Below are 17329 nucleotides of genomic sequence, written 5' to 3'. Positions count from 1 at the left end.
GTTGACATATAAGAGCAAAAATAGGCTAGTACAGAAAAGCCCATTTAGAACAGAACACATAATCATCATATTTTAATACAGCGTGCACAACGCAAGTTATTGACACTTAGCCAAATTTTTCAAAACTATTTAAAAATTAGGTCAAATATAGAGAGAATTAAAAACAAATGTATGAGTATTTGCAAATATAAATTGTTTTCAGGTTTATTTTCTCCCTCTTGCTGAACACAGTAAAAAAGACCCCAACTATTTTAGTAGGAAAAAAGAATTCTGAAGATCACAGTAAAGTAACGAAGAAATAATGGCAGTTTTCCATAGCTCTTAGGTTGCTCTGCATGATAGCATTGTGTCACTTGGTTCACAGCCTTCTTTAGACAACAGATTGCTTCTGTACACTGCTATTTAAATTTCATGTTGATTTCCATCACTACGTATGCTAGACACAACGTCTTAGTGCTGTTACACTTTGCAAACCTTTCATAAAAAATTTTAGTTTGGGCTTCATAGAGGGAATTAAGCCACAGACAGGCAGAAATATTTGGATTGCTTCACTTTGCCAGTATCCAACTTTGCTTAGTATCTTAAGTTAAATCTACTGAAAGTCACAATATAAGCTGATTGTTTTGGTTCACAACATACAAACCTACCCAGCTCATACATACTAGATCAGATTGCTCAAAGCCCCAACCTGACCTTGAACACTTCCATGGAGGAAGCATCGACAGCTACTCCAGGCAACCTATTCCACTGCCTTACCACCCACCACAATAAAAAATTTCTTCCTAACATCCAATCATTCAGATATAGCACACACATAGCAGCTCATAGGAAGTCTCAGCCTGACCAGTGAATGCAAGCAGCTCTTGCTGCCAGAAAAAATGCCTTTCCTGTTGCTGAAAGAAGGAGAAAGTCCCTAGCTAATATTTTGCCATAGTACAAAGGGTTGCTAATAAGGTTCATTGTAGTAGCTTTGCAAGATGGTAAGAAAAACCTCCTTACTTTGTTATAAGTTTGTCAAACAAAACAGATTCATTTGTAGTGGCGTAACGGCTTTTTTGAAGCCTGCAGCTGCGGCGAACCTCCAAATCCCCATTTCCTTCATGGACTTGCTCTGCTTTTGTGTCAGCTCTGGTCTTCAGTGTTCTGGACACTAAAATGCAATAATGGATAAAACTTTCCATGACAGAAAATATGTCAGTCCATTGTCTCTTGGAAAATGTAAAATCCCCATCTTTTATTTTAAAAATTTAAATTGAATTGAAAATTATTTTTGTGACCACAGCATTCAACTTAAAGTACTTCTGCTTAAACTACATATTTAAAAGTCTGATTTGTATAGCGGCTTTTTAGTAGACTGGAAAAACAGCCCAGCTGATAAAAACAAACACTCAGCTTTTGTTCCATGTAGGAGGCAAATTTATTCCAATTACCTCTCTCTGGGAAAGTGCGAACAAAAAATGCCTACTTCTAAGGTGTTTTCCCTCCATTCATTTAAAATCATATCTAAAAGTCTTTTTCTAAAAATGGCTTATGTGAGAAGTCTCTTCCAAAGATGTATGGTTTTGGTACACCACTTACTTTAAAAGAGATATGCCCAAAATTTATTTACCAGACAGCATCCTTTGCTGTGGGTCAGTACTTGTACTGTGGGTGTGTACTTGTACTGTCATTAAAACTGTTAAGAGAGATCAGTGAGAGAGTAACAGATGTATCACCATGTCATTTTAAACACAGGTAGGTTTGATCTCATCACCACCAACTATAAAACTAACTTTGAGCTCAGTAAATAATAACTTACTTTGTCCAGGAAGAACTTGAGTTACTACACACTAAGTGCATTGTCCACTTAGTGGGTTCCTTCCCACATTCAGCCTGCAGCTGGCACAATGCTGCCTTGGGCGAAAAGATTTTCCCAGCTGCCACAGTGGCCGCACAGCATCAAACCTGCTTGTGTACTCAGCATGGCAAGTCGCTTCATAGGTGAAATGCTTCACGGACACCTTCCCCATGTCAGTGTACATCTCATGACTGAATTACTTTACAACTGCCTTGTGTTACAGTACTGCAATATCCCCTCATACCTGAAAGACTGATTTACAGTTAAACTGTAAAGTTAACAGTTCTGCAGACTCCAGAAAATCACTGACACAAAGAAACATGAGCTAAGGAGCGGATTCTTTTAACTTCTAAAAAATTCAGGAATTCACACTGCATTCTTCCCAAGCCTGAAAGGAATTAACAGCATCTCTTCCTATTTGTACCTACCTCCTTTCATAAAATTCAGTAGAAACTCCTATCTTTACTATATCTATTCTCACAACTTCAGGTGATTTTGGTTGATGAGTTCAGAAGTTTTTGGGGCCAAGTTAAATAGACGAAGTGACCAAATGCAATCCTTCTCAGAAATCTGGCTAGAAACGAATCCTAACAAATCAGGAATAACAATCACTACTTACCTTCTTTATACTCTTCCTTTTTTGGGTCTGATTTTGGCTTTGCCAACTGCCTGCATTAAGAGAGGAGAAGAAAGGGGAACAGAATTGCATTAGAAGTACTGTACAAAAGTATTGAATCACATTGCATTGCACATTTTCCCCTCAGCACTGGGGAACTTTAATCTGGTGCTCAATGTCATGCAAAGAAAAGCCTGTGGACTCCAGGGAAGATTTGGATCCCAAGTCTGCTGTGTACCATATGCATGCAGCTCTCTAAGGACAGATATTTCCCAGCTTGCTCATCTTGATGTACCTTGAGGGCAGGTAATATCTCAGTAACCAAAGTGGAGGACAGATCTCAAAGTACTCAGGAGATACATGCCTTCCATAGAAGCAGAACAAATTTACTAAGAGTGATTCTAGTTCTAAGACACTGGCCCTGACATTAACATATTCATATTCTCTTGTGGGTTTTTAGCTGTAGATTTATCATGATGTGACTCACTGTGCATGTTTTCATTTTTCATTCTATGACTAAAATAGAGATTGAACACCTAGAAATACAATACCTTGAAAAGTGTCGACTGGCATTTTCACTTAAAATTTCCATGCTTTTGTCAAAGCTAGAGTTTGAACAGCGTGACATGTTTTTTCTCATCGATCTTAAACAGTGTCCATTGAAACATTCAATGTTGCCAGAGGAAAATTTCTAGGAAAAGAAGGAAGAATGTATTTATCTGAACTACTTATATTGCTTCATTTGATCAAGTTTAGTCTGTTACATTTGTGATTCAAGAGAGTTGAAACTAATGGCAGGTAAGCCTTGAACCACTTCTGCACCAAGAAGTACCTCTGATGAAAAAAACACCCCAGATTTTAAAGATAAAAAACCAAAATCTTTGATTTCAGACTTGATTCAGTGACCCCAGTAACCCAAATCTCACCTATAACATGCAATTGTTCCACCCGTTTGGGAAGGGACAAAAATTACACTACAAAAGGAGGGGTTTGGGGCAAAAAAACACCAAAACAACAACAACCAACCAAACAAGAAAAACAATAGAGAGAGTAAAGACCCTCTGCTTGCTTTGCATCAGCTTATGGACTGTGTTACTCCTTGTCCCTGAAGGGATACCTTTAGGTGAGCTTTGTGCCTCTCAGCTATCTTGGAGCAGACATGGGAATATTTACTTAGATTTGTTGCTAATAGATCTCTATCACCATTCCTTCTGTAACAGCACATACTAACATTGTAGCTGGTGCATTTACCACCAACAATTCAGAATCTGCTTTTCTGTTGCTTCAATTACCCACACTATTTGCCAATCCCCTAAATTGCTATTGAACTCGGCCACGCTGTTAGTGTCCAATGGGCTATAACCAGAACTTAGGCCCAGCTGCACCCAGCTCTTCTGATCTCTGAGGAGCAGCTGGAACCCAAGCGGGTTCATTTTCTGCTAGACTTCTGGATCTTTAATCCAACAGAAGAACTCTTAGTAGTGGGATTAAAATATTTTTTGAAGATTTTTCCTCCTGTCTCTGTTCCATTTATAATGGCATTCAGAGGGATATAAAATGACTTCCTTCAGAAGGGTAGCATTTAACCACAGAAAACCAAAGGGAACTCAAGATACAGTTTGCCATGGCTGTTCACACTGGTGTTTCTGCATGGAGGATGCTATTGACTTTTGCTGTGTGAGGAAAGCTGTGATGACTACGAGAAGCAGCTTGTTCCATTTACAACCCAGGGTCTCATTACATGTATGTCACACTAAATCTCACACTGAAAAGGGCAGAACACAGACCAGATGATTCTAATTCTTCACACTAATGTTACCAAGCAACAATTCCAGTCATCGATGGAGATGAGTGAAGAAGGACCACAAGGATGTCAGGACGTTATGCAGGGAGAAAATTGCCAGGGGCACAGCCCAAACAGAATTTAATCTGACTACTGCCATAAAAGACAACACAAAACATTTTCACAAATACATCAGCAAGAACAGGAAGACTAAAGAGAATCTCCATCTTTCACTTGATGCACAGGCAAACGTATGACTGGATGAGGAAAAGGCAGAAGTACTTTGCCTCAGTCTTCAACAGTAAGGCCAGCAGTCCTCATGGGTATCCAGACCGGGACAGAGAGCAGAAAGAAGCCCCCATAATCCAGGGGGCTTCTACACCGCTTGGACACCCACAGGCCCCAACGGGATCCCACCCAAGGGTACAGAGGGAGCTGGCAGAGGAGCTTGCCAAGTCACTTTCACAGGATCATTAAGGTTGGAAAAGACCTCCAAGATCAAGTCCAACCTTTGAATGATCATCACCTTGTGAGCAAAGCCACAGCACTAAGTGCCACATCCAGTTATTTCTTGCACACTTCCAGGGGTGGCGACTCCACACTTTGCTGTGTGGCTTATTCTACGATTTAGCCACCCTTTTTGTGAAAAATTTCTTCCTGATGTCCAACTTGAATCTTCCCTGGTACAGCCAGAGGCTATGTCCTCTTGGCCTGTCATGAGTTACCTGAGAGAAGAGGCTGATCACCTCCTTTCAGGTAGTTGTAGAGGGTGATAAGGTCTTCCCTGAGTCTCCTTTTCTCCAGGTTCAACACCCCCAGCTCTCTCATCTGCTCTTCATATGACTTACTTTCTAGACCTCTCCCCAGCTCTGTTGTCTTTCTCAGGATGGATTCCAACACCTCAATGTCTTTTTTGTCATGAGAGGCCAGAACTAGACACAGGATTCAAGGTGTGGCCTTACCATTGCTGGGCACAGCCATCATTGCCCTGGTCCTGCTGGCCACAGGTCAGAATGCCCAGACAAAAAGGGAACTCTGGAGCACACCGCCCTCAAATATAGGTCACAAGAACAAACTTGTTCAGCTTGAGGAATTACACTAGGGTTATAGACCTGGACATGCACAGCTTCCAAAGGGATAGCAGCAGCCACTTTGGATCTCACTGGGAGACTCATGAAACTTACTGGGACTGGAAACCTGAAATAGAATAAACTTAGCAGATATTGGTCTACCTTACATCTCCCATTTTAGACTTCTTACTGTCCACAGATGAAATGAGCTGTACAACTAAAGATAAACTATATGCTGATATCACAAAAAAAAAAAAAGCAAAAAAAAAAGCAAAAGTTGCCACTACCAAGTCCTTGCACAAGACAGGAAAGAGGCATCTTTGGATGACTTGAGGACTTGAACATGAAGCCAAGACAAGTTCTCATGACCTCTGTCAGATGGAGCACTTCTATATTATCTCTACAGTTAAAACCCCCAGCAAAGCCCAGCATCCCAACAAATAAGGTAATGACTTCATGCTCAAAGCACAGGAAAGGTCTACAAAAACAAAAGGAAAAAAAACAAACCCAGACCAAATAATAACCTTACAACCAGTTTCATAACAATGATTCTGCTTTTGTTTCAGGGATGACCTTACATTTAGCTTTGCATTCCCGTTTTCCACATGGAGAACACATGCCAGCAGTGTTATCTGCCTAACACTGCACAGCCTCCTCTCCTGTGCAAAGGCTGAACAAGCCCCAACAACCATTTCTAGTGGAGACAGCAAAAAAAAAAAACATTGATCTTAAAGCAGATCCCATGGCTCTTTGCAAGCGGGGGGGGGGGGGGGAACCCACCAGCATAAGGACTTGTTCCTTGAATATAATGGCAAAAAATATAAAAACGTAAAATTAATCCATACAACTGAGACTCCTGAAATACTTCTGCTGGAAGGAAACAGAGTCTTTGAGAAGCATCACTCCAAGACAGGGCTCCCCTGAAAAACAGACCACTTCCGAGTCAGATCTGGTCTGCATTTGTCACAGAAATGCAGGACAGCCTGCAGAGTAGAGCCTGACTTGGAAATAGCAGAGGAAAGTTTTAGTTCTTTGAAGGCTGTGCTTAAAACAATGTAAAGTGAAATGATTCAGTTATTACAGTTGCAATGCTGAGACACAGAGAGCACAGGCTACTTGATATCTATCCCTTACCATTGTGCAAATTGTCTGTCTCTCTTCTAGTAGGGTACATCAAGATTATAGAACGCTCAAGTAACATTTTCACCGGTTTAGGTTATACACTTTAAGTAAATGAGCCCTATTTTTTTTACAGCATCCAAAGTACTATTTGGATACACTTGACTAAGGAGTTTTTAACAGGCCCTTCGGGCCAACCAGAACGCACTCAGAGGTTCCATATATTTCGTGTCGTGCCGGTTTTGATGAATTTCTGTCATCTAAGCAGAGAGAGCTCTATAAGTAGTACTGCAGCTAAAGGAAAGAGGTTTCTAAGATCTTTTCAAGGTTATTTTTTCAGATGAGGAACTGAACCAAAATAAACGGGGATGGGGAATGACAAAAAACACAGCAAACCATGAGGCGATGAAGGTTTGTGTTTCCAGAGACCGGCTCTCAGCATGCTGCCACAGCCCCCGGACCAGGCCTTGTACTGAGCCCCCGTTACCGCGGGGAGGCCGGGAACGGGGGCCGGGCCGAGCCGGCTGCTTCTTCACACACCCGCAGCTGCCTGCCCCAAACACTCGGTTCTCCTCTTTTTTTTCCTCCATAAACACTACTCCCCAGCTCTTTCTCAGCTCCTCCCAACAGCTCCCGGCCAGCACCAGCTCCCCCCCGCCGCGTCTTCGGGCCCACAGCCCAGTGCTGCCCGCCAGGCCGCGCTCACCCCACCCCCACCGGCACTCACGGCCTCCTTGGCTCTCCTGGTCCCCCTGGATACCGCGGCCCTGGAGGACCCGGAGCGCGTCCATACGCGGTGGCTCCTGAGCGTGGGGGGCTCCAGGGAGATGAATTCGGAGCTCGAGTCCAGGAGGTCAAAAGGTGGCCGGCGACAGCGGCTGTCGCGGGCGGCCATACGAGGCGGGCGGGCGGCGCTGCTCCGCAGGACCACCATGGTAAGGAGGCACACAGACCCGCGCCCACCCAGCCGTCAGCGCCGCCCGGATCCCTCCGCCGCGCTCCCTCCCGCTCCGCTCTCCCCTGCGGCCGCTACTGCTGGCCCGCGCGGCGGAAGGACACACGGGGCACTGCGGCCTGCGCGCCACACACGTTTGGCGCCGAAAATTCGGAGCGCTGCGCCCGGCGGCGCGGGGCGGGGTTGGTTCGGCAGCTCCGCCTCGTCCCGCCCGCCTGAGGGTCCCAGCACCTCCAGCCGCTGCTCCGGCTGTACCCGCGAAGTGCCCGCGCCGAGCGAGGATGGCCGCGGTTTCCTCGGGGACGGCATAGCGGCTACCTCCGCCGGGCCCGGTGCTTCCTGCGCTGCCCTCATCCCCGCTCAGACCTGCCATGGCGCGGCCTGAGGCCGGTTATGAGGCGGCGGTGCGCCCCCGCCCCGCCTGCACCTACACCAGCTGCTACTGGTAAGGAGGACAGAGACGGGCGAACAGCTGCCCCCTCACAATACCGTAGGGCGCCGGGACAGCTGGAGCCATCGGCAGGAATGGCGCAGCTGCGGGCTGATCACGCTCCTGGGCTCGTTTTTCGTCACGAGAAATGAAGTTGGAGGAAAACAATATAAATAATCGATGTTGTGTTTTTCAGTGAAGAAAATGTATGGAAGCTTTGTGAGTACATCAGGAGTCAGGATCGGCACCCTTTAGAAGAATTTTATGCTGTTTTCATATCCAATGATAGGAGGATGGTGAGTCAATGGGATGTGATCAGAGTCAGCTATGGAAAGGCTCGGGCCTTCAGACTGCAACCCAGTGTAGGTGAGACATGGTCCCAGCTATTTCGACTGCAGCCCAGTGTTGGGGAAGGAGCCTTCAGCCCAGCCTGTAGGTGAGATACAGTCCAAACCCGTCTGGTAGATCAGTTTGGCTCAGAGGCGTGCAAACCACACGGCGTGAGATCTTTAATTATGCACTGCATTCAGGACAGTGGAATGAGGCATGCTGTCCCTGTGAGTTATGGGCGTAATTCTGTCTGTAATTTGTCAATTCAGAAGAGTAGTTATCTTTATAAAATCATAGAACTATTAATAACCATAAGGTTGGAGAAGACCTCTAAGACCATCAAGTCCAGCTGTTAACCCAGCACCACTATATTCACCACTAAACCATGTCCCCAAAACTTTTGAATGTTTCCAGGGATGGTGACTCCATCACTTCTCTGGACAGCTTTTTTATTGTGGCCCAGAATAGTATCTCCAATTTCATGCTCCTGAGAGAGAAACTAGATAAAATTTTCTTATTGCAGCACAGATGTAAGCTGAGGAAGTTATAGGTTAGCAAAGATTAACCAATTTACCTGAAATGAATCTGAAAGATTTTATTCACTTCAGGTTCACTTATAACTTTCAGATTCCACTCTGGAAGCAGAAATCTGGACATGGAGATGAGCCTGTTGTCTGGGTAAGGCATTCATTACTCTCAATAACTTTGAGTGTGTACCTCTGTAGTTGATAGCTGCAGGATCACTCCTGGGTGTGTAACAAACTGTTCCATCTGGACACAAAGAAACACTTTCTTCTCTGAGGATGATGGAGTGCTGGTGCAGGTTGCTCAGAGGGGTTGCGGAATCTCCATCCTTGGAGATTTTTAGAAGCTATCCAGATACAGTCCTGGGCACTTGGCTGTAGGAGAGTCTCCTTGAGCAACAGGCTGGACCAGATGACCTCTTGAAGTCCCTTCCAATTTTACACATTGCATAGTTTTGTATTAATATTTATAATGTTTTACAGCATATTTATAAACAGCCTAAATCTGTTTTGGACCATCCCTCATAAATTAATAGTGAGACAGTCAGTAAAACCTACAGGTGACAAGTCTGAATTATAGTAAGAATGCATAAAATTATTATTAAATTATTAAAATTATTATCTGGATACTGAGGCTGCCAGCCCTGTAGAATTGTAGGTAGATGACTGTACTTGTAAGAAATAAATGGATGAAAAGATTTATGTAGGCCTGCCAGATGATAGAAAAATATAATCATATATGTATTCAGGTGTCAGCAGTTAAACTGACAGTGGCTTTGAAGTGTCATTTGATCAATTAATTTAGTTCAGTAATTGATGATGCAGAATGCCTTGCTATCATTATAGAGTCCTTTGAGTTATCTGGCACAGAAAAAGCTATTTCTTGTGGGAATTTCTGTTTCTGAAATTTTGCAAAGTAAGCTGCAAACTTCTCAAGTTTTCTGATTTCTGAATCCCTTCCAAAATACTGGTATCTTTACAGCACAAAAAAAAAAGGGTTGCTTTAAAAAGAGGTCCAGGTGTTACAGAGAGGACCTAAAAGGGAATAGCAGAGTCAGAAAGGCCATGACAGAATGTGGATTTCTCATAAAAATTCATGTATTAAAAGGGTTATTAACTTTGACATTCCAGTGGATTGTAGGTTATGTAAAGCTTGTAAGATAATTTTTCTTACACTCTATAATAGGTTTTTCTAAATGCTGTTGAATGTAGTTATGTATGTATTTTAGTCTGGTGAAGTAGATTTCCTAAATCTTTTTCATTCAAATTTCTTTGTGTTTTTAATATTGAAAGTGTCAAAAGACAGTGCTCAACCCTTTTTGAGAGTGGATCCAATTAAATTTAAATAAATTGTTAAGGGGTACCTTCAATTTAATTTTGGAATACAGCAGCATACATGCCTGAGGCCTAATGTCACTAACTGCAGCGTCCCCAAACCTCCACCTGTATTTCTTACAAGTTCAGAAATAAAACTGCACTGCATAACCCAAATAGTTGCCTTGAAAAAGTGTAATATAGTACCCACAGATATTTTTTCTCAGCTTCAAGAGCTGCTACAGGAAATTGTCTTACTCCTGTGGTCCTCCTGAGCTGTTCCCTGGTTTTTCAGTGGTGTGCTGGTTTTTCAGGTGCTTCTGGCAGCTGAACACTCGACACTCAAATTCACAGACCGTGTTACTGCAACAGGTACAAAATCTCTTATTAGAAGAGATCACTAGGTAACTTTAATGTTAACCTATCATTTTATCTTGTGAGTTTATTTATGACTGGGTCTAATAAAAAAATGCTTAACCAAACACCTTTTGTGGTTTGGTGTGGAACATGAGAGAGATTTTCTGTTTCCTTAGTAGTGTACACTTTGGATTGCTGTCTTGGTTTAAATCAAAGGAGGCTGCAAAGAAATGGGGAGAATAACAAGGTTTCTGGAGGAGCAGATGGGCAAGATAGACATTATGAAATCTCTCTCCTGGTGCCAGAAATATTACAGGCTTAATATTCAAGGACAGTAAGCAGGCTTTAAAAAAAGGATCTGAACTTATGATTTTAGGAATCACTTTTATTCCCCTCTCTTTGCCAGTTTCTCTTTAATTGCTGTTTAATTAATGGCAATTACCTTTCTTCCCAGGACTACCATGTTATTCTACTTCATGTTACCAGTGGGGAGCAGAACTTCATTTATGATCTTGACACAGTGTTGCCATTTCCATGTCCTTTTGATGTGTACAGTGTGGAGGCCTTTAGGTTGGATGACAGCCTTCGCCCAGAGTTTCACAGGTGATGACATGAAATATAAAGACAATGAATGTTATTTCATTAAATCAAAGTTGAAGTCCTCTTTGTGTATGCATAGTGATGGAGGTTTCTTTACTATACTCCAGTAAAATAAATGCACTGTGTTACTTTTCTAAAGCTCTTTACCGTAGTCATTTTTCTTTCCCACTGTAGCTTCATGTTAACAACTTGGCCCAACGTTGCTGGTTTGTGTATTTAATAACATTAGTGCTCCTTGATGAGAGGAAAGCTCTTATTCTGAGTAATTAGTGCAGTATGTAAGAGTAAAATGTATTTTACTCTAGTTACATCTAAAAGATGTATATGCATCTTTTAATACAATTTTGCATCTTATTTTTAAGAAAAATCAGAATGATTCGAGCAGATTTGTACTTGAAGACATTTGCTTCAGACAGATCTCATATGAAGGATGCAGATGGGAAATGGCAGAAACCTCCTCCTCCATACCCTTGCATTGAAACTGCAGGTGAGCTCCCAGAACTCTTTCTTTCTGCTTACAGTGCTGAATGAAGTAGTCCAGGTTGCACATGGGAAATAAATAACTTCTTTAACATTTGTCCAGACAGCTCATTACTTCATATGGGAAAAAATAGGGCAATGAAGCATTTCGTACTCTCCTTTTTGGTCACATAGTCTAACATGCCTTCTGGCATTTACTGGTACATTAATTACTGTTATTCATAAACTGAGCAGAGAGTGAGAGGTAAATAATACTGGTCTGTTGTTACAGCAGGGGATTGAAGCAAACAGGCCAAATAAGTTGCTAAGGGGTCACAAAGTTTTTCACACAGTGAGTATACCATATTCTAGCACACAGATCCTATTCTGTCAAAGTAGTGTTGGCAGGAGGAAGTTTTCAGGCTCTGCTAAGTGTAGTGGGTTAGCCTGCACAAAATGTTTGAGGTGTCTTTACCAGGTGAATGGACTCTACAATGTTTCAAGTCACTGGCAAGTTGGCAAGCTTTTCCTTAAGCCTTAAGCCTCTTTTAAGTGATAGCCTAGCTAATAGCCTCTGGGCCAGGCAGAGAGAGGTAAAGAATTGGCATCTACTCTGTAGAGCTGCTTAAGGCATTCTTATCACACAACACTTCAGCTTATTCTAATCATGTGTTTTGCAAGCTGAGTGAGCATTTGCTGTGTGTGTTTGTTTGTTCTCTCATTTTCTTCCAAGGAAGACATGGTGACGTTTTGCTTTGAAAGCGTTTGAAAGAGTTTTCATGTTACTGCTCTGCATGTTTGGTTTCGTTGATTTTTAATAATGCAGTACTGCTATGTGTTTATGTTAGAGAAGGGAGGGTCAAAGAAACATGTTCTGTGTTTAGGTCCAAGTGATTTTAAGTTGCTGGGAAATTAATTCTTAGTCTTTGCTTTGGCTTCTAAGGAAGCTTGGTGTTTCACATGAGGATAGAAATGAATTATGAGAGTGAGTAGGAACACAGATGTAGTCTTTGTTATGAAGCTTTAGGCATTTTCTAGATAATCCAGTTTATGAAGCACCTTGAATTCTAAATCTTGGTTATTATTTTCAGCAGAGTTTTATGCAAAAGTATTGTAGGGATTGTAGGATTCCTGAATTACAGTGAGTGGTTCTCTGTTAGCTGGAGCCTCGCAGATGCTGGGAACTTTTTTGTCTGTGGAAACCTTGTTAATGATAACTGGCAGGTAATGAACGTGTGAGGAATATAGATGAGGTCAGATCAGAAAAGCAAAAAATTCTATTCAAATCAAAAGAGTGAAAAACATTACTTGTGGGTAGTAAGTTACATAATGACTCAGACAGTTGCAGATGTGTACATGTATCTCTAGCTGGAGTAAATGACTCCATAGCTGCAAACCCTGTAACTCTCCCCATACCTGTCATGTCTGGCTGAGCTTTACTGCACTGGTGAGCAGCAGCCACAGGCCTCAGCCAGCCTCCAGATTGTCTCTGTGATGCTGGAAGATAGAGAAGGATATGTAGCTCTTACTTCCTTTTATGCTTTCATTCTTTGCTTTATACCTTGCCATGTTGAATGAAACATCCATAGGTCATCCATCCAACATCTGCCCAAAACAGGGATTCATCAGGGCTCTATCCAGCAGTCTGGTCTTGAACACCTCCAGGGATGGTGGTTCCACCACCTTTCTGAACAGTGTTCTAATGTTTGACCACTGTCATGGTAAAAAAAAAAAAAAAAAACCAAAATTAAGCATCCTAGTACATAATCTGAATTTCCCATGTTCCAACTTGCCTTTTTCATTTCTTGTCCTGTTGCCAGGCTTCTCCAAGAAGACTGTGGCTCCATTGGCCTGCCTCTGATCAGGCAGATGTAGTCAGCAGTAATGTCTCCTCTTCATCTTCTCTGTTTAGGGCTGAACAGACCCAGTTCTCTGAGCCTCTCCTTGAATTAATGTTGTCCTGCACCAAACAACTTTATTTTCCTCTTCTGGGTCTACTTCAGTTTGTCCACTTTGGGTTTTTTTTTTGTGCTGAGGAGCTCCAAATGGATACATTTGCAGTATTGCAGCACTGTGCTGATGTGCTCTGGTCTCCTGGTCAGTGGGCTGAAAGAAACTTGTTACCCTGCACCCACTGAAGGTGAAAAGTCATTCACTAGAGAGCTTCAAGGTCTGAGAACAGGACTAGATTTTCACAGATCTAGGACATCTAGTTCAAGCTGTCTTTCATTTAGTACCAGTTCCTCCAGCTTTACTTTTTGTCTTCCCTTTGTATTCACTTGAGATACTTTATAATGATGTGTGCTTCAATGAGCACAGTGCTGCGAGTCTGTGAGGAGTCTGGGTCCAACTGTAATGTCTCAGCACAGTTTTATCAAGCATAAAGCTGCCTTATTTTTAATTTGATGTAAAACTGGGTGGCAGATCTTTTGTTATCATAAAAGAGCCTGGGGTATTAATGTTCATGTCCATGCCAAATTCCATTGCAGATAACTGTTTTCTCCCTGCCGTTTCACATAGATAGAACATTCTGCATTCCATGTTGATTTGTGTTTGAATAAGATTAAATTACTTACATATTTCATGTTAGAGGTGACTGCAATATAATGGCTAGCAGAACTGACCCCATATTGTTTTAATACCAATTTTATTTGTGAGGCACATTTCTATCAGAGTGGGTTTGTTTTGTTGGGTTTTTTTTGTTTGTTTTCATTTAGAGTAGCCAAATTCCTCAGCTTTTGAGAAGATGCAAGGTTTTCATATTCCTTCTTTTTCCTATATGGTTTTTTTTATGTTTGTGGCAGTTTGACCCAGCCTGGATGCCAGGTGCCCACCAGAGTTGCTCAAGTACTCTTACCCACAGCTGTACAGAAGAGAGAAAATGCAATGAAAACTCATGAATCGAGATAAGGATGGGGAGAGATCATTCACTGATTACAGTCATGGGCAAAACAGACTCAACTTAGGGAAATTAGCTGAATCTATTGCCAATCAAAATCAAAGCAGAATAATGAGGAGCAAAACAAATCCTAAAAACACCTTTCCTCCACCCTCTCTCTTTACCAGTCTTAGCTTTATTCCCAGTTCTCTACCTCCTCCCTCCCCACTCAGTGGGGAATGGGGGTTGCAGTCATCACAGGTTGTTCCTTCCACTGCTGCTCAGGGAGAGGAGTCCTTCCCTTGCTCCAGTATGGTGTTCCTCTCTTGCAGTTCTTCATGAACTTCTCCAATGTAAGTCCATCCCATGGGCTACAGATCATGAACTGCTCCAGTGTGGCTCCCTTTCCACAGGGTGCAGTCCTTCAGGAACAGGCTGCTCCTGCATGGATCCCCCATGGGGTCACAAGTCCTACCACCAAACCTGCTTCAGCGTGACTCTTCTCTCCATAGGTCTGCAGGTCCCTGCCAGCAGCCTGCTCCAGCATGGACTTCCCATGGGGATCACAGCCTCCTTTCAGGCATCCAGCTGTTCCAGCCTGAGCCTCCTCCATGGGCTGCAGGGGCACAGCTTTCTCACCATGCTCTGATGCCTTGAGCACCTCCTGCCCCTCATTCTTCACTGACCTTGGTGTCTGCAGAGTTGTTTCTTCCACATATTCTTATTCCTCTCTGGCCACAATTACTTCTGTGCAATAGATTTTTTTAATTTCTTAAAGGAAGAGGTACTACAACAATCACTGATGGCTCAGCCTTTGCCAGAGGTGGTTCCATCCTGGAGCTGGCTGGCACTGGCTCTGTTGCACAGGAGGAAGCTTCCCTCCCTTGCTACCAAAACATTTTGGAATTTAATTGTGAAATCATGATCATGAACAAATTAAGCATTTTTCTCCAACTGGTAACTCAAAGGGAATAAATCTTAAACAGTATTTGTCCTGTTCACAGGGTTACAAAATAAATCATCAAAAATAAGCTTACATGGAGTCATAAATTCCAGTCTATGCCTAAAAAATTGAAGCTGGCACAAGGTGATTTTTTAAAAACATTTTTCTAAAAGGCAAACAACTCCAACCAATAAAACAACAATAAAAAAAACTCCTCTCAGACTCCTCAGTATCTCCTCAGAACTCACATGCTAAGCATTAGCCTCTTGGAACTGGCTCTGCTCTAGCTGTTTTTTAGAGTTAGGCCTCTGTGGTTTTTTACTGGCATTGCTCTGGCCTCTATTCTGCTCTGCTGCTATGGATGGCAGGAGAGGCTGGTCAACCTAACTGGCTACACAGTGCTTTCCCACCCTGCCCTGTCCTCAAAGCTGCTCTGCTGGAATAAACGTATGTGAGCTGCAACACATTCCCCATATCCCACCTGGTTGCCACTTACCTCCTGTTGAAAGAAAACAGGATATTTTGTTCAAATAATAAAAACTAAGAAAATGAGTTTTGGTGAACAAATTCATTATTCTAGAGCTGGTGAGCCCAACCTTGGGTTTTCTTTTAAATCTTCTTTCCACAAAGTAATGAGGGCTGATTCTGTTTAATTGATGACTTGGGATGAGATCAGCCCTCCTTACTGCAAGCCTGTGTAAAATACAGCTTGCACAGTGCATTTCAAAATCACTCTGAACAGATGGTCATATGGCTTATGTACAAGTGTTATTAGCAGCTCTAACACTGGAAAGCACTGCTTTGAATTCCACTTCTCCCAAGGTGTTTGGTGCACATTTGCTGGATTGATTTGTAAAAGCTTTATGTTCTTTTTATTATTAATAAAATCCCTGTTAGTCAATAATGATGGGGTTTTACTTGGGTTGTTTTTTTTTTTTTTTATTTTGAAGACAATGAGTAGGACAGCTGCGAAATTCTGGAGACACTGTATCAAACATGTATGTAACAGGAAATGTGTTAGACAGAGGCCTGACAGATGTCTGCCGTTGCTTTTTGTATCTCCTCTGAAGCTGTGGCAGGATCTCAGTGAAAGTGAAAAGGCACTGATAAGGATACAAGTAGCTACTATGCACTTCATGGGAACCTTCTGCTGCTCTCATTTGAGAATAAAACTCCAGTCTTTCAAGTTAGGTCCTTAGTTCATGAGCTTTTGTGGAAGTAATGAATCAAGTCCAATAGCTGCAATAAAGACACAACTAAGAAGTATTTAAATTCCCAGTGGCTTGTTGAAATTACACCACTTCCTGTAAAAGATAATTTGCAGTGGTGAGCTGTGTTTAGCATTGAAATCAACCAGGATGGTTTGCACAGTCAGTTATATTTTAGCTGTGGAGACAGCAGCCCCCCATCTGAGAGTGGGAAGAGTCCTTCCGGCTTATCTCCCTGCTCAGACAAGGGAGGAGGATCTGAAGAGAACTGTAAACACCTACACAAGTCTGAAGGGTCACAACTTTCTTTTAGGTGCCCCCAAGATTTTAGGCACCAGCAGAACTGATCTTGGAGGTTTTCTTCCAGACTTCCTTGCTTCCAGCAGACCTTGGGCAGCTGTCATTACACTGAGTTAGTCCAAGGTCTGTGAGCCAAGCCAAGGCTTGGCTTAAACACTGCTTTCTAACTACTGTTGGCTGAAGCCGCAAGTGTCATGGCTAACAATGCCTGAGATAGTGCATGGCCTTTTATTTCATCCCTGCTTGGGGTAAAAGTGGCAGACTTGATTTAAACAAAAATAAAGTTATGCAGGAATCTCAGAATGGGCCAGATAGGTCTCATTTGGGAGAGGGGGGGCATGTAATAAAGTGTGTTTGGTCGAAGAGGAAGTTGAGCTCTAGGCATGCACAAATGCAAGCTAGTATAACAGTCACAGTGCCTGAGGAGGACTACAAGGGTAATGTAAATCTGAAAAGAAAATAATTCTGCTGCTATTGGTCTTGGAAAAAGTTTGTAGGATACATACTCCTTGCTTTTATGGAGAGATCATCTTGGTTTGCCAGCTGTAGCATTGAGATACATCTTTTGCAAATTCTGGTGTTTGTCATTCTTACCTGCTTCGGGAA

At 42.5% G+C, this 17329-nt stretch overlaps 2 protein-coding genes across 8 annotated transcripts in view; one reads left to right on the top strand and one right to left on the bottom strand.

Moving 5' to 3' along the window:
* ATAD2 (ATPase family AAA domain containing 2) overlaps positions 1 to 7791 on the bottom strand; it is a 30541-nt gene extending 22750 nt beyond the window's left edge. For 2 of the 5 annotated variants that reach the window (XM_005516926.3, XM_014257438.2), the window contains exons 1-4: positions 7153 to 7497; positions 3005 to 3144; positions 2457 to 2506; positions 1000 to 1150 (exon numbers count right to left, since the gene is read on the bottom strand). In XM_005516926.3, coding sequence (XP_005516983.2) covers positions 1000 to 1150; positions 2457 to 2506; positions 3005 to 3144; positions 7153 to 7359 — 548 coding nt within the window. In that variant the 5' untranslated portion in view covers positions 7360 to 7497. Of the gene's footprint in view, positions 1 to 999; positions 1151 to 2456; positions 2507 to 3004; positions 3145 to 7152; positions 7498 to 7611 lie in introns of those variants that run through there. The other 3 variants (XM_088064754.1, XM_088064742.1, XM_088064749.1) reach the window with 3 other exon arrangements.
* Positions 7701 to 17329, top strand: part of NTAQ1 (N-terminal glutamine amidase 1) — a 26068-nt gene continuing 16439 nt past the window's right edge. For 2 of the 3 annotated variants that reach the window (XM_014256683.2, XM_005516925.3), the window contains exons 1-5: positions 7701 to 7825; positions 8007 to 8106; positions 8768 to 8818; positions 10790 to 10938; positions 11298 to 11422. In XM_014256683.2, the coding sequence (XP_014112158.1) occupies positions 7752 to 7825; positions 8007 to 8106; positions 8768 to 8818; positions 10790 to 10938; positions 11298 to 11422 (499 nt within the window). In that variant the 5' untranslated portion in view covers positions 7701 to 7751. Of the gene's footprint in view, positions 7826 to 8006; positions 8107 to 8767; positions 8819 to 10789; positions 10939 to 11297; positions 11423 to 14784; positions 16147 to 17329 lie in introns of those variants that run through there. The other variant, XM_088064769.1, reaches the window with a different exon arrangement.

The sequence above is a fragment of the Pseudopodoces humilis genome, chromosome 1 (genome assembly GCF_049639895.1).
Source record: "Pseudopodoces humilis isolate 2021_Gansu_Grassland_sample_001 chromosome 1, ASM4963989v1, whole genome shotgun sequence".
NCBI classification, from domain to species: Eukaryota; Metazoa; Chordata; class Aves; order Passeriformes; family Paridae; genus Pseudopodoces; species Pseudopodoces humilis.
This window is presented reverse-complemented; position numbering and strand designations above follow the sequence as displayed.